The following is a 16570-nucleotide window of genomic DNA, read 5'->3' as shown; positions in this document are numbered from 1 at the left end:
TTTTAGGCTTCTACCTAGCTAGATAGTATATTGGACAGATTTCTGGGCCTGGAGTAAGTTAGACTGAGTTCAAATATGGCCTCAGATTCTTCCTAGCTGTGTGAACCTGGCCAAGTCACTTAACCTTTGACTGCTTCAAGCTTCCCCAACTGTAAAATGGGGATAATAATAATAGCAACTGCCTCCTAGAGTTCTTGTGAGGACCAAATGAGATATATTTGTACAGGAGTTAGCACATTATCTCTCTTATTAAGTAGGCACTTAATAAACACTTATTCCCTGTCCCTTTCTCCCTGTACCCCAAAGAAACAAAAGAGAAAGAGATCACATACATACAAAAATATTTATAGCAGCTATTTTTATGTTGGCAAATTAATGGAAACTGGAGCAGGGCATCATTTGGGAAATGGTTGAACAAATTATTGAATACAAATGCAATGGAATACTATTATACTAAAACAAATGAAGTAAGAGATAGTTTCAGAAAAACAGGGAAAGACTTTGACTGATGCAGAGTTAAATACCAGGAGAACAATTTATACTGTAATCTCAGAGTGGAAAAATGAACAATTTTGAAAGACTTAAGAACTATGATCTTAACAACTCTGATTGAGAACAATGGTCAATAATGATTCCAGAGGACTAATAATGAAGAATGCTACTTACCTTCTGACACACTGATGGACTAATATGCAAAATGGGAAACACAGTTTTGGATAAAGCCAATACAGGAATTTATTTTGTCTGACAATGTATTTGTTTACTATAGTAACAAATAATAAACAAAAAAGAGTTGTTCCCCCTGTGGTGGGGAAAAAAAAGTTTGATAATTTGAAAAATAAAATTTAATTAAAATTAATTCATAAAATATAAATTTCAATCCATATGTATTTTCTATTTTTGCCTGATACTTTGCCAATTTTAAGAATGAAACAATAGAACTTTGGCCAACTGTTTTTAAAGTCATTTTACTTTGGTACATCAGGCCAAAAATGGGTTCACCCAGCTGCTAAATATACTTATTCAAAGAACATTTCTTTCCATGTGTTTAAACACTCTATATTAGATTGTAAACTCCTCTGAACAGGAACTACCATTTTTCTTTTTTGCATAATAATGCTTTACAATGCACAGTAGACACTTAATGTTTGTTCAAGTTAGCTAAAATGTGTTGTGTATACACACACACACACACACACAAACTGACAAGGCAATACTTATATTACTGAAATATGAGCTAAGTTTTCGAAGACAGCTAAAAGCTCCATTTACTCCACTGACATATAAAATATTAAGACGAAAAAAGCCAAATGTAGAAAATTATTTTAAATAGTAAAATGAATGTTCTATGCCACAAAATATAATGGGCTAGTCACCTAACATGGGTAAATGGGGTTTCCCTTAATATTTCAATTTTGATAAAATGGTAACTAGGACAAACCTAAATAAACAGAATGGAATCTTCAGATCCACTAAGAATTGTCTTAATAAAGTATAATACAATTTTATCAAGAAAATGAATCACCATATACTAAGAATTTCCAGTCTAGTCTAAAAAGGCTATGGCTATTATCTAGACAGTAGTAAGACTTACATTTAGGCAACACCTAATCCAATTCCTTTAGTTTACAGACAAGGAAATGGAAGCCCAAAGAGTTAAAGGAAATTTCCCAAGGCCATAGAGGTAATGAATAGTAAAGCTGGTATCTACTATTTATGCCATGTAGGAAATTCTAGAATTAATGTATACTAAATTCAACTGTCCAGACTTTATGGGCTTCTGAGGAAAGACTAGGAGGAGTGCATGATCTAGTTAAAAACAATTATCACATTAATATACATAATTTTCCCTATCTTGTATTTTTCCCCCCCAAATTTTGATGGAAAATTTTACTTCTCCCCACCAAGATTTATTCCTTATGGAGGAGGTAAAAAGGGGCTGTATATAAGGCTGAATCAATACAGAAACCGGAGAAGGGATGATTATCAGTTTTCTTATTCCTTACTTATCTGTTCTTTCTTCAGGTTGTGCTGAGATTTTCTTAGAGATGATATTTCCTTCTGACTGTGTATCCTTCCTAGTACCACAACGTTCCACATTTATCATGTTTGGTCACACAAACATCACACTGTACAGTCCAGAATCCTTGCATCTATAGAAAGATAAGAAATGCCAAAGGAAAAGAAGACAGCAGCTGTGTTGACTTCCAGCTAATTCAGTAACTGGTGAGAGATGCAAAGAAAAAAAACACAACTACTTGTGTATTTTGGAACAAGTAATTTAATCTCTCTGGTGATCTATATTCATTTATACATAAGAAAGTAGGACTAAATGATCTCTAAGGTATCTCTGCAGGTTTAAATTCTACAATTCTATTTCTCTATCTCAAAATCACCAACTTCAATATATCTTAGTCTCTTAAGCAGATCAAACATGCTTCTTTTAAGCTCCAACAATTGTCAGACATTATTATAAGTGCTGGAGATATGACAAAAATGAAACCATCCCCATCCTCAAGTTGCTACTATCTGCTTGACAGTCACACCAACATTTTATATACTAATTCTTCTACTCTCAAAACCCACCCTGAAATAAGAATGCTAAATATCAGGCAGGTTAGTAACGCCTTCACTTGCTTCCATTACTTCATTAGTACTCCTCTCCCCTCTCAACTCACCACAATGCCAGTCACTGCAGAAAAATCAATCACCCAAATCAATCTTGTTTCAACAAGAGCTCTCTGTTTTCGTAAAACAAACAAATTTCTCCCCATTGAAGTAAAACATTAACTACATGATCCCCCTCTCCTTCTTTAAAAATTAAAATACCAAAGAAAAAAAGAGGGAAATAGTAAATATGGAACTTGGTTAATTCACAAGAACCAGTATTGTTCTAAGAGCCATATCTGGCCGTGGGAATTATGAATTAACAGGACAAGAAATCAAGAATGAAAGAAACTCTCTAGCCTTCAACATCAAGAAAAAAATTCAGCATCCTCACTTGAAAAGGATACACAACTTATAGAAACAAAAATTTTTTTTCTAGTACAACCAATAATCTTTTCCTTAATTACAATCTATCCATGGATAGATTTTCTATATAATTATGGTAATGCTCTGTCAACTTTCTTGTTTTAAAAATACCTGGCAAAATTAATTTGAGGTAGAAGAAAGAAATTGAAATAGAACACATTTCAATTCTATGATGGCTGAAACAACTGATTGTAAGAAAGGTGTAACTATAATTTGGTCCACTATACTTACCAATACTATACTAGCATGCTATTATGATTTCCACTAAAATTCTAATATTAGAATAGGCATCTTTTACTTCCAGAATGCTTAGTAAAGTTACAAATGAATTTCATTTAAAGTAATAAAAAAGTTTTACCCCAAACACATTTTAACATATTTAAATCTAAATTTGATTTTTGGCAAGACAGTTGAACAAACAAATAAAAGGGTGATATTTCACATGAAATCATTATTAACAATATCTAGAAGTTTACACTAGTTTTCTATTACTTTGTATGGCTTGCTTTAAAATATGTACATAGTTTACTCAAAGATTTTAAATATGATTATCACAAAAAATTTTTTAACATATCAGAGATGAAACATCAAAAGGCACACACAGATTGTCAATGGTTATATCACATTTCCTTAGAGACAAAACAATTTTTGTCCCTGTAAACTTTATTCTCACAAAATTAAAGTGAGGTCAGTGCTGACTCAAAAGTATTGCTAACATTCACAGTTTCACATTTTTAAAATTATGCATAAAGTACATGGCTCTTCACTTATATAGTCCTATTTCTTTCACCCACTGAAGAATGAACAGTCAACAGAATCATATAAACTAAAACTATTCATCAGTTAGAGTCCATTTTCACCAATACTGGATTGAAAGCAAACAATGATTAACAAAACTTCAAAACGTCAGGAATGTCTGAGGTTAGGCTCCAACTTATTCTTCATAACAATAAAACATACCTCAATTTACTCTCTCTAGTAAAGCTTATCTGGACAAAAGATAAATAATTCCTTCCTAAACATTAATACATTGTGCAAGAAAATCACTGACACATATTTTTTGTAGTTCAATAGATTTAAGTCTTCACCAACAAGAGTCAGCTTTCCTTTGTTGGTCGATTATAACTGTCTCTTATACTTTTTGTTAGTTGTTTCGTGAATATTTTGTGTATTTTCCCACAGTATGTATGTACAGTCTTCAGTAGTTCCAGTTCTAATGGGTATAATAAGGAATGTACTTTATCATCTCCAAAAGAGCACTAAAAATGAGAAGAAAGAAAAAAGGGAAGTCTCAGTTAAAATGGATAATTAATTTGTGCTTTCAGTAAAGACAACATTCTTATTTGTTACAGACCAACATTATCAAGACAGTATTTGTTTGCTTACCAGTGAAGTGTTAAATATCTCCTTCCATGATAAATTAAATAGCAAACAATTAATAAGCATTTAAATGCACTTAAAATGCCTCAAAAAAATGCCTTAAAAAACTGCTTCCTATTTACCAGACATTGTGCAAAACCTTGAGAATACAAAGACAAAGCAAAAAAAAAAGAACCTGCTTTAAGAAGCTTACATCCTAAAGGGAAAGACAAGTACATAAATAGTTACATACAAAATAACAGAGTAGATGGAAGGTAACCTTAGAGGGGTGAACACTAGAAGCTGGGAGAACAGGAAAAAACCTTCTACCAAAGATGTGTTTGAGCTGTATCTTGAAGGAAACTAGAGATATTAAGAATTAAAATGAAGACTGAGAGTCTTCTGGGAATGAAGGATAACCAATGCAAATGTACTGAGATGGAAATGGAATGTTGTTTGTACAGCAAGATAAGAAACTGGAAAGACAGCAAAGGATCAGGATGTGAAGAGCTCTAAATTCCAGACAAAGGAATTCATATTTGATTGTGGACACTGTAGCTTGTCCAATCAAAATTGGCAACATGAAGTTTGCTGGTAGTCCTTGAGAAAGCAATTTCAATGGAGTGGCATGGGCAAAACCAAAATTACAAAAGATTGAATAGGAAGTAGTTAGTAGCATAGAAACGCAGGTAATAAGTTTAGAGAAATGACAACAAATGTTGGTAATAGAAGGAAAACGACTACACCAAGCCAGTGAAGGAAGGTCAAGATAAAGTTGTTAAGCTGTTGAGGTTTTTGTTTCTCAAGATAGGAAAGACATATATTTAATGGAAGAGGAGAAAAACGCTTGTGAAGGACTACAGAAGGTTAGAGTCATTTGGATGACTGCAGCTAAGACCAGAATTTGAGAGTTGGCAGGTCACAGCTGTATGATCAAAGAGGAACTATAATTAAAATCTAGAACAACAGGAGGGCATATATAGACAAAGAAAACATGAAATTCCCTTATGAATCCCAGAACACAATAATTAAGGGCAATTCCTTGAAGAAGTGATCTTAGAACAAATAGAAGGAAGTAATTTTCAAAGCAAAGAACAAATATATGTAATATTTTACTTCTAGAATACTTTACCTGTTGAAAATAGAAAGAATTTCAAGAAATATACAAATTTATGATTCAATTCAGATTAATCAGTGATTATTAAATGGAATGGTGTGGGAAAGTTCAGGATATCTCTCTAGCACTTAAGAATAGAAGGCAACTGTCAACCTCTCCCATACAAGGTAGAGCTAGACCCTCTTAGGAAGAAACACCTTCTTGTGCTCCAAAAAAAGGTAATGTGGATCCATAGTGACTACAAAGAGAAGGGTCATTTAATAATGATCAAATGAAAAAGAGATGAGTAGTTGTGGCTGGTGACTGCCTCATGACCTGACATAAACAAGAGATAGGTCTGTTGTCTTCCCAGAGATGTGTGATGAAGAACCTCCTGGATTTGTCAAACCTACAGACCTACCAGAACTACTCCTGGTGATTCACATGGAGACAAATGATACAATGAGAAGGAATTTACAAATAATTGTTAAGAATTATGAAGTCCTAGGCAAGCAAAGAAGATTTTAGGACCAAAAGGTTTTTGTTTTTGTTTTTCCATGGCCAATTGAAAACAGAGCCTTGGAAGAGGAAGTCAATACGGAAAATATCTCAGAACAGGATTTGAACTTCTGGATCACAACTTAAAACACAAGAATAAGGGCTCTTGAGAAAAAATAGAGTAAGTCTAATAAAGGATTGATAAATGTGGATGAGTGTGTATGTGTGTATACAAAAAAAATGCTACAAGAAGTAAATTGGGAGATCAGAGAGAGGAGAGGATTAATAACTGATAGAAACCAATATCCAGGAAGAGAATCAACAATAAAAGTCATGAACTCCATTGGCTATTAATAAATGCAAAAGGCATGAGAAATAAATTACACTAGAAATCCCAAAGAAAGTAAGGAAATTCTACCCCTTAGCAATTACTAAGAGAATGGGATAAGTCTGATGATCAGAATATGCCCAATGAAGAAACAGAATATTAAAAAAGTTATCAGTCGATATTCAGGGTGGATAAGATAATGCTAATAGAGCACAAATAGAAGACAACTAGTAAACTCCAATTTTGATTCTGCTTTTTGTGGCATGGAAGACAATCTTTTCACCAATTAAGAACTGAATAAAAAAAAGGTTAAAGGAGGGCTAAAGATTCCAGTTAAGAATGAGGCAAGAAAGGGTATTAGCCTAGCTCATCCCACATATTCTCTAGCAAGGACTTAAAATGGCACAACATTGAAAAATGATCAAGAAATCCAAAGAACATTAGTAAGTTCCTTTACTCATTCTAGATATCACAAAAAGGACAGACTGGACCATTGGAACTTATGGGATTAGAATCCACCAGGAAAACCAGCATGAGCTCAGATGAATGAACCAGCCCACAGCAGTACTGTGGGAATTACCCGGGGAGTAATGAACACCAAAGCACAACATTTGCAGAAATCTCAGGGAGGAAGGACCTACTGTAGCAAACTAACCAGAGATACTCCAGGGAAATGTAAGCCTTCAGTGGTGTCCCAATGGGAGGTGAATTTTGCTGGGGACACCAAAATCTGCCAGCATTCTGAGGTACATCAAGGGAAGTCAAAATCAGCAGCAAGAGCCTCAAAAAAGTAAGGTCAGGAGCAAAAACAGGCCTGTGAGGGATGGAGATGAGCCTGGCCTTGGCACAAAGTCCTAAATCAAAAACTAAGGCTGGAAATACTGAATAAACAAAAGACACTACGAAGATATGTTACAGGTCAAGAGATTTCCAAGAGGAAAACTCAAGAGAAGAAAGTAACCCAACAGATACAATCAAAGGCTCAGAAAAAAAAAATGTTTTGGCTTCAAGGACTATAAAAGTACCTGGAAGAAACAATGTAAGAGATTAAAAAAGAAAGAAAGAAAAAATGGATCTATTGGAAAAAAAAATAAATTAAGAGCTTAGAAGAAAGGACAGGAAACATTATCTAAATAAAAAACTACCTGAAAATTTAAATAGCCAAATAATTCAATGATTCCATGAGACAAGAAACATTGGAACAAAATAGAAAGAGTAAAAGAAATGGCATAAGATTTAAGTTATCTATTATTGAAAACAACTGATCTGGAAAACAAGCCAGGCAGAGACAACTTAAGAATCATAGTTCTCTCTGAAAAACATGACACCTTATCTATATTCCTCCCTGGGAACTATATTATAGCCATAAATGAAACTGCCTACATACAAATCCTCAGGAATGGCAGAGCTCACAAAGCAAAGAAAAAATAGTGCAAGCCACTAGAAAGAAAGAGTTCTTTCAAATAACAGTCAGGATCACATAAACACCACTTTTTGAACCAAGTCTCTTCTGACTCAACTCCAAGTATGCCATCCTTCCTAAACTACCATGTATTTAACTACTTTTGTATTAACTTACTATACATATGTATGCGTGTGTGTGTGTGTGTGTATACATATGTATATATACATATATATATACATATATATATATACATATATATATATGTATATATATATACATATATATATATGAAAGGGGCAGCTAGGTGGCACAGTGAGTAGAGCGCTGGCCCTGGATTCAAGAGGACCTGAAGTTCAAATCCGGCCTCAGACACGTAACACTTACTAGGCTGTGTGACCCTGGGCAAGTCACTTAACCCCATTGCCTAGCCAAAAAAAAAAGTAAGGATTGTTTCATTCTTTGTATTTGTAACTCCAGTCCCTAGTACAGTGTCTGGCACATAAAAGGTACTTAATAAATTCTTGATTGATGCTCTTGTTCTTTGTATATAAAAATGTTCATGTTTGCTGGCCAAGTTCAGAACAACAATAAAGTTTTTCTAAAAAGGGATATAACCTTTAGTGGTCCCCAACCTCAATGAATTTAGGTCAACAGGTCTAGAAGAGCTACATAAGCAAGTAACTCAACATTTATATAGCACTCTAAAGTTTGCAAAAACACTTTCCTCATAACAACCCTGTGAGGTAGGTGATAAACATATTATCCCTTTTTTTTTCTCAGATGAGGAAACAGAGGTTCAGAGAGCTTCCTTAGGTAAGATCACATATAGCTTCTAGGTAGCAGAGCCAGGATCTGAACTTTGGTCTTTTCTAACTCCCAAGTCCAATACTGTCCACTACAACACACTGCCTCCCAGGGTACTAAAGGAACTTGCAGATGTGAATACTGAACCATTGTCAAGGATCTCTTAAGTATCATGGAGAAATGGAAAAGAGCCTGGAATACAACAAATGTCCTGGTATTCAAAGACTGAGAAAAGAAGGGAAAGTCTCTTTGTGTTGCTCTGACAGATAAGTTGTTGTGGGCTAAATGATAAGTACAATTAAGATATGAAATTGGTTGACTAGACCAAAAAGACAGTGGTTAGATGTCAACTTTAAGGGAGATCTCCAGTAGCCCTAGGAATCAATATTTTTATCAATGATAAGGATAACAGCAAAGACAGTATGCTTACCTTTGTGTTAATGGTACAAAGGTGAGGATAACTAATATATTAGATGACAGATTCAGGACTCAAAAAAACCCTAATAGACTAGAATGGTAGGCCAAATCGAAAAAAAGGTGAAATTCAAGAAAAAGAAATATAATTGTCTGTACAAGATGAGAGTGAAAAAGCTTTGTAAGTCAACAGACTGACGAGTGAGAGTCCTAAACAAGAAAAATGATACCTCTATCATTATACTCTGTCCTGATCAGACTGTACATACAGACTTGGAAGATATCTCAGAACCACATAGGCCAACCTGCACTTGTCCTTTTACAACATACCTGACATATCATCCAGCCTTTTTTGAAGATTCCAAGTAAAGAGAAATAAATCTATTTAACTTATGGGTAACTCTAATTGTTAGGAAGGTTTTCTTCAAATCAAGCCTAAATGTGCCTCTCTACAATTTCCACCTACTGCTACTAGTTCTGCCCTTTGTGTCAAACAGACAATAATAATGCCTCTTCTTCATGATATCCTTTCTAATAATTGAAGAAAACTATCATGTCTCCCTTAATTCTTTTTCAGACTAAACATTCCTAGAGTTTCTTCAACTGATCTAATCATTTTTCTGATTACCCCCTCTGAATGCTCTTCAGTTTATTTTATTAGTGTTTTCCCTAAAATATGGTATGAGTGTATTGTTATTCAGTTGTATCCAACTCTTCATGACTCCATTTTGGGGTTTTCTTGGCAAAGATTGGAGTTATTGGAATGGTTTACCATTTCCTTCTGCAACTCACTTTTTTTTTTTGCAACTCATTTTATAAATGAAGAAAACAAGGCAAACAGGGTTAAGTGACTTGCCCAGGGTCACACAGTCAGGAAATATCTGAGGCCAGATTTGAACTCATGAAAATTAGTTTTTCTGACTCCAGGCTTGGAATATCTGCTGTGCCACCTAGCTGCCAGTATGAGAACATTAAATTTAATTCTAAGTGCCATGACACAGAAAGTATTTTTATAAACAGTAGTTCAAAGAAGATGGAGAAGGAATTGAGGGCAAAAGAAAATAGAATTATTTAGTCTGGAAAAGAAAACTTAAGGTTACCTCTCTTCAAGTACTTGAAAGCCTGTCATGTGGAAAAGTGTTTAGACCTGTCTTTTTTTGGTCCCTGAGAAGCAGGAGATATAAATCATAGAAAGAGAAAACTGAGGTTGGATAAAACTTCCTAAATGATTAGAGCTTTCTAAAGGGTTTTCCTTGGCTAACATGACAGAAAAGGAAAATATGGGAAAATTGGGACACTAATGCACTGTTGGTGAAGTTGTAAACTGATACAACCATGCTTGAAAGCAATTTGGAACTATGGCCAAAGGGATATAAAACTGTGCACACATACTCTTTGACCTAGCAATACCACTACTAGGTTTGTATATCAAAGAAATCAAAGAAAAAGGAAAAGACCTTAGCTTAAAAAGGCTGAGGTCTCCCATTGCATTGTGGGCCATCTCCAGTTGGTCCTGACCTGTATGTGGCCACTGGACTCAGATGGCTTTGAGGAGAAAGCAAGGCTGGTGACTTTGCACAGCCTTCCCTCACTTAAATCCAATTCATTTGCTTCATCTTCCTGATGTCATGGTCCTCTTTGAGAATGAAGGATAAACCAGACAACGCAAAGTGAAGACAGAAGAACCAGTAACAGCAATGTTGTAACAATGATCAACTGTGAAAGACTAAATTACTCTAATGAAGACAATGATCCAAGACATTTCCAAAGGACTCATGATGAAAAATGATATCTACCTCCAGATAGATAATTAATGAACTATGAGTGCAGACTTGAGCACACTTTTTTCACTTTATTTTTCTTGCCTTTTTTTTCCTACATGGCTAATATGATTTTACATGACCTCACATGTGTAATTGATATTAAACTTTTTGTCTTCCCAATGGTTGGAGGAGGGGCAGGAGAGAGAGAAAATGTGGAACTCAAAATTTTTTAAAATTAATATTAAAAATAAATAAGTAAAAAAGTAAACAGGAAAAAAAGGTTTTCCTCTTCAAAAATGGAGATATTCAAAGGAAGGCTGGAAAGTCACTTATCGGGGATGCTCATGGACTAGATGTCCTTTATATTCCTTCCATGTCAGAATTCTATTCCTTTGTACTTTGACTAAATTGGACTTCTTCTCATTTCCAGAATACATTTCATGAGCTTTATACTACCTTTGCCTACACTATTCCTTCTACCATAAATGCTTCCCTCTCTGCCAATCTCATCTATATTTATCTAAATCTTAACCTACAAATTTAAGATAAAAAACCACCTACTCCATGAAATCCTCCCTGATCCTGAAGATGGAAGATCACCATCTTGCATCCTCCCAATAGCACTTTGCTTCTACCTATTCTATAATGCTTATGTCACTCTACTTTGGATTTTATTAATTTATACATACATTTTATCTCCCTTTCTATATTCTAAGTCCCTTGGGGACAGTGATATCTTCATGGTCATTTCTATATCTTTCCATAGCATTTAGTCCAGTGCTTTAAAACAAGAGGTTCACAATGAATGCTATTTAAACTACTTAGGGAAAGGGCCATTCCAGTTATGTGCTGTAAAATACAGTTCAGTACTTGCATTTCAAATGAGTTTACAAGAAATTATCTTGGTCACACAACTATGCAGTATATCAGGGGATTGGAAAATGATGGGGCTTCTCTTTTAACTGTCCATGATTCATTCTACTGAGTTAATTGCTTCACATTTACAGAAGCCTCCCTCTGTCCTGGTGTTTCAATTCATTCAAAGAATTCATGCTTATACTTTGGAATATGGAAAACATATCTCACCATAACTAAAATGGATGGAGTTGGAGGAAAGAAAGATGAACAGGAGAAGGGATTTTAGAGAAGGTGATGGAGTAATCAAGATTTTACTTTAAAAAAAAACTAATAAAAGTGTAAAGGCTTACATTTCGCAGTGCTTCATAAATAGCTCTAAAAACTGGCTGCTTATCATCATGGTAAACACCTCTGTTCCCATGGAGAATAAAGATTCCTTCTTCTTCAGCTTCTCGGCAATTACTTCCATATATGCAATGATCAGGCCGATAATTCCAGTGGCACGGAAAAACAAAAAGGCTTTCTAAATGTAGAAAAATATATCACAAGAAAGACTAAGTTGAGCATAACTCTAAAAATAAACTTTTAAGAGTTTTCTATGGAGTCAATATTTGGGAAGGATTTTAACATCTAATATAGAATTTTTACATGACAAAACTTAACAAAGTGAAAAAAAAACTTGTTATTTAGAACATGACTTCAAAAGTAATAATGACAAGAATGAGTTTAGGGGCAGCTAGGTGGCACAATGGATAGAGCACCGGCCCTGGATTCAGGAGGACCTGAGTTCAAATCTGGCCTCAGACACATGACACTTACTAGCTGTGTGACTTAACCCCATTGCCTAAAAACAACAACAACAACAACAACTCACTGAAAACTATGACAATTTTTAAGTTCTGATGACTAGGAATTGTCCATGTGGCTTTAAAAGTATGTTTAAAAGTACAAAAACATCTAATTACCTGGATTATGAAAAAACATTATATTTAACAAATCTTGATCACCCCATGTGATATTAAGCTTGTATTTTTTAAGTAATGGCATAAGTATCTCTCCCCATTGTAAACGAGCAGTTGTCATGTCATTCTGTAAGGAAAGAAACATATTAAGATTATATTTAAGTATAGTCTCAAAAGAAAGTCTAGCAGAATGATTTGCAAAATTATTCATCTTTAAGTCACACAAAAACTTACAGCTAAGGGAAAAAACAATACCACAGCATTTAGTCCTCCTTGGCTTATTTATTTTTGGTTTCCCCTATGAAAATGCCTTCTGATTCAGTTATCAAATGCATGGGTCAAAAAAGGGACAACTTAGGTAAATGAGACAACTTAGAGAAAATACAAACATAAGTTTTACTGCAGGTTTTCATGGGAATTTATGAGGTCTGAGTATATATGTATATGTATGCATAAAATATACATTAAATACATATATATAATATAAAACATACATATATATTTATTTATATTTACATATTTAATGCTCCAGGTTTACACTAATAGTTTCCTTACCCAATACTGAAACAACAATAATTTGGACTGTTGGTTAAAGCTAGTTATAAGTTAATGAATTTAAACTGACATATGGTACATACAGTATTGGGAGAGCATATAATCAGGACAATGCACCGCTTAACTTTCACAATACCTATAAGTAGTTCAAATTTCCCTTTGTCACGATGCTGTGGAAAAACATCCCTTTAAAGATAAATCAAAGAATCATAATATGTCTCACATGTCTCATGCTTCATTCTGAGAAGCATTTTACAGATTCACTTACTCCTAAATATCTGATTCATTTTAGAATTTTCTTTCTAATTCATCAAGACAAATTTAAGTTGGCTTAAGTAACCTAACAAAGCGGTACCAAGAAAATGACCTTTCAATAAATCTACAGAAATACAGAAGAAAAAAAAAGCATCATGTTAGTCCATAAAATTAAGTCCAGGAATTGAAAAGGGAAAAGCTAATTTAAGGGGTTTGATTTTGGAATAGTGCATTTTGGCCATTTTCATGCTCACAACACAAAAATCTTTCTACTTTACTAGCAAACAAGAAAGTTTACAAAAGAGGCACTTATAAATATAGTATAGTAGCTATAAATTTGGATGACAGAACACTGTAAGGAGAAGCCCTCAAAGTCTGTCTGGTTTGAAGCCATCAACTTGATCTAGATTTGAAGAACTCGTTCCATTTCTGGTCAATCACCATTATTCACTATTAAACCTCACCACCAGAAACCAGAAAGCTAATTACATACTAAAAAATTCACATTGCCACCCTCAGAAGGGCAAGAGGTGAAATGCAGTTATCATAAATCAGCAGTTTTAGGTGGAAGGAGCACAATACATGCCATGAAATTGCCTATATCTGCTATTCTTCAATAGAGAATCTGAATATCATCTTTGGGCATTACCATGAAGGGGGATGTAATTTGTAATTTGGGCAATTACAATAAAAAAACATTTTTTTTTCAGTTCAACATCTACAAGGGGACACAAAACCAAAACTGAAACAGTCTGTACATCAAGGAATTTATAGTATACAGTCTGTACATCAGGAACTTACAGTATACTATGAAACATACAATATGTACTCTGATAAACACAATACAAGATTGAATATAAGGTTGGCAGGGAGATGAGGAAAAGTGCTATAGAGAAATCTGAGAAGGGAGGAGCAGGAAATTGATTCAGAGAAGGCTTCACAGACATGGCAACTGAGATGAGACCTGAAGTAAAAAAAATGTTGAAATCATTATCTCACATTTGAAACATGAAGAGTCATACAGAATTAAAATAAGGGAAGGTACTAGTATTAAGAGAGGTTGTAAAAGGCTTCCTATGAAAAAAAAAATGGGTTTTTAATTAGGATGTAAAGGAAGCCAGGGAAGTCATTAGCTTTAAATGAGGAGGGAGAACATTTCAGGCATGGGGGACAGACAGTCAAAGAGGTAGCTAGAGATAAGAGATGAAGTGTCTTTTGTGGAAGAGCAAGGAGGCCAGTGTCACTGGATTGAAGAATTTGTGGCAGGGAGTAAGGTGTAAGAAGACTGGAAAAGTAGGAAGGGGCTAGGTTATAAAGGGCTTTGAATGCCAAAGAGAGAATTTTGTATTTTATCCCAGAGGTGATGGAGAGCCACTGGAGTTTAATGAGTAGATTAGTGAGTAGGTCAGAAAATCATTTTGGTGGCTAAATGAAGAACTAACTGGAATGGGAAGAGACTTGAGGCAGGCTGACCTACAAGTAAACTATAGCAACAGTGCAGGCATGAGGTAATAAGGACCTGCATCAGAATGGCGGTAGTATCAGAGAAGAGAAGGGTGCAAATTCAAGAGATGTTGCAAAGGTTAAATCCACAGGTCTTGGCAACAATATGGATGTGGAGGGTGAGAGATAGTGAGGAATTGCAAGCCTGAGGGACTGAGAGTATAGTTTTGCTCTCAAGGTATGAAGGGAGGTAGGATATGGGGAAGATTTAGGGGGAAAGATAAGGAGTTTTGGTTTGGATATGTTTAGTTTAAAATGTCTTTTGGAAATCCAGTTCAAGAATCTGAAAGGCAGATGAAGACATGAGACTGCAGGTCAGCAGAGAGGTATGGGCAGAATAGGCTGACTAAAGAATCATCAGTATGGAGATAATAATTAAATATGATTCATATTCATCCAACAAAGGGTTTTTGAAGAAAGGATTAAAAATAAATTGAAAAATAACTTAATCCTAATGAATTAGTGTGTTACAGAATAAATCATAGAACAACACATAATTTCAAGAAAACAACAACAAATCAAAATTTTAAGATGCATTCAAAGCAGTTCATAGAAGACAATTTATATCTCTAAATACTTTCATCAACAAGTTGGGCATGGGAAGCAAAGATTACAGAGTAAAGGCAAGAACTCACCTGAGCTCTCCTCCAAACTCCTCCAAATACCTTTTAAAAATGATTAAATAAATTCTAGAGCAGCAGAACCCACAAAAAGAGATAGTGAAACAAATTTCCAGCTCAAGACAACCTGGAAGGTCAACAGGAAAGTTCCGTTTCACCTGGTTGAGAGAGGAGTGCAGTCCAGCAAACCAGGAGCGAGCTTTGGGAATGATGGAATTAGTAGCAGCAGTGGTGGCAGCTGGTCAGAAGGAGATTACAGGAGTCTCTTTACTAGCACTGAGGCTCTGTTGCTTTGCCCATATTTGGAGCTGGGTCGTAATCCTGGGTGTCAGTGCTAGGGCAAGGAGGAGAACTATAGTACAGCAGAGCTTGTGGCAGCAGTAGAGAGGGGACCTTCCTCATAGTTCCAGGGCAGAAAAGAGTGCTTGTGGTCACTTACAGACCACAGCACAGGCCAGGAGAGGAGTAAACACTTCTCCTTAGATCATACCACCTTAGAAGAACTGAAAACTCACAGGTCCCTAGAACTATCTCTGAAAGTAGCTGCACAAAACCCCTGACAGTACACCCTCCACACTAGAAGCAGAGTCTACCTTAACGAAGAGTTAAAAAGTCAAGTAATAGGCTGGGAAAATGAGCAAACAATGGGGAAAAAACTGACTACAGAAACTTTGGTGAAAAGGAAGATCAAAATACACACTCAGAAGAACTTAACAAAGTCAAAGCTCCTACATCTAAAGCCTCCAAGAAAAATGTGAATTGGTCTCAAGCCATGGAAGAGCTCAAAAAGGATTCTGAAAATCAGGAGAAATAGAGGAAAAACTGGGAAGAGAAATGAGAGTAACGCAAGAAAATCATGAAAAACGAGTCAACAGCTTGGTAAAGGAGACACAAGAAAATACTGAAAAAAATAACACCTTAAAAAACAGACTAGACCAAATGGTAAAAGAAACTACACCAATATATCAAAAATATGTGCTCTGACCACGTTGGATTAAACCGGGACTGCAGGGACTGGTTTAATCTTAGGAAAGCAGTAGATATAATAGAAAATATTAATAAAACAACCAGCAAAAACCATGATTATATTAATCGATGAAGAAAAAAGCTTGACAAA

General features: G+C 35.0%; 1 protein-coding gene across 2 annotated transcripts in view; it reads right to left on the bottom strand.

The window, feature by feature from the left end:
- Positions 1–2258: 2258 nt before the first annotated feature.
- The window catches only part of GXYLT1 (glucoside xylosyltransferase 1), a 94650-nt gene continuing 80338 nt past the window's right edge, over positions 2259–16570 (bottom strand). For both annotated transcript variants that reach the window (XM_020979762.2, XM_020979761.2), the window contains 3 exons: positions 12524–12647; positions 11909–12081; positions 2259–4292 (listed from right to left, as the gene is read on the bottom strand). In XM_020979762.2, coding sequence (XP_020835421.1) covers positions 4131–4292; positions 11909–12081; positions 12524–12647 — 459 coding nt within the window. In that variant the 3' untranslated portion in view covers positions 2259–4130. The remainder of the gene's footprint in view (positions 4293–11908; positions 12082–12523; positions 12648–16570) is intronic.

Source organism: Phascolarctos cinereus, unplaced genomic scaffold, assembly GCF_003287225.1.
Source record: "Phascolarctos cinereus isolate Bilbo 61053 unplaced genomic scaffold, phaCin_HiC Scaffold_1;HRSCAF=81, whole genome shotgun sequence".
NCBI classification, from domain to species: domain Eukaryota; kingdom Metazoa; phylum Chordata; class Mammalia; order Diprotodontia; family Phascolarctidae; genus Phascolarctos; species Phascolarctos cinereus.
This window is presented reverse-complemented; position numbering and strand designations above follow the sequence as displayed.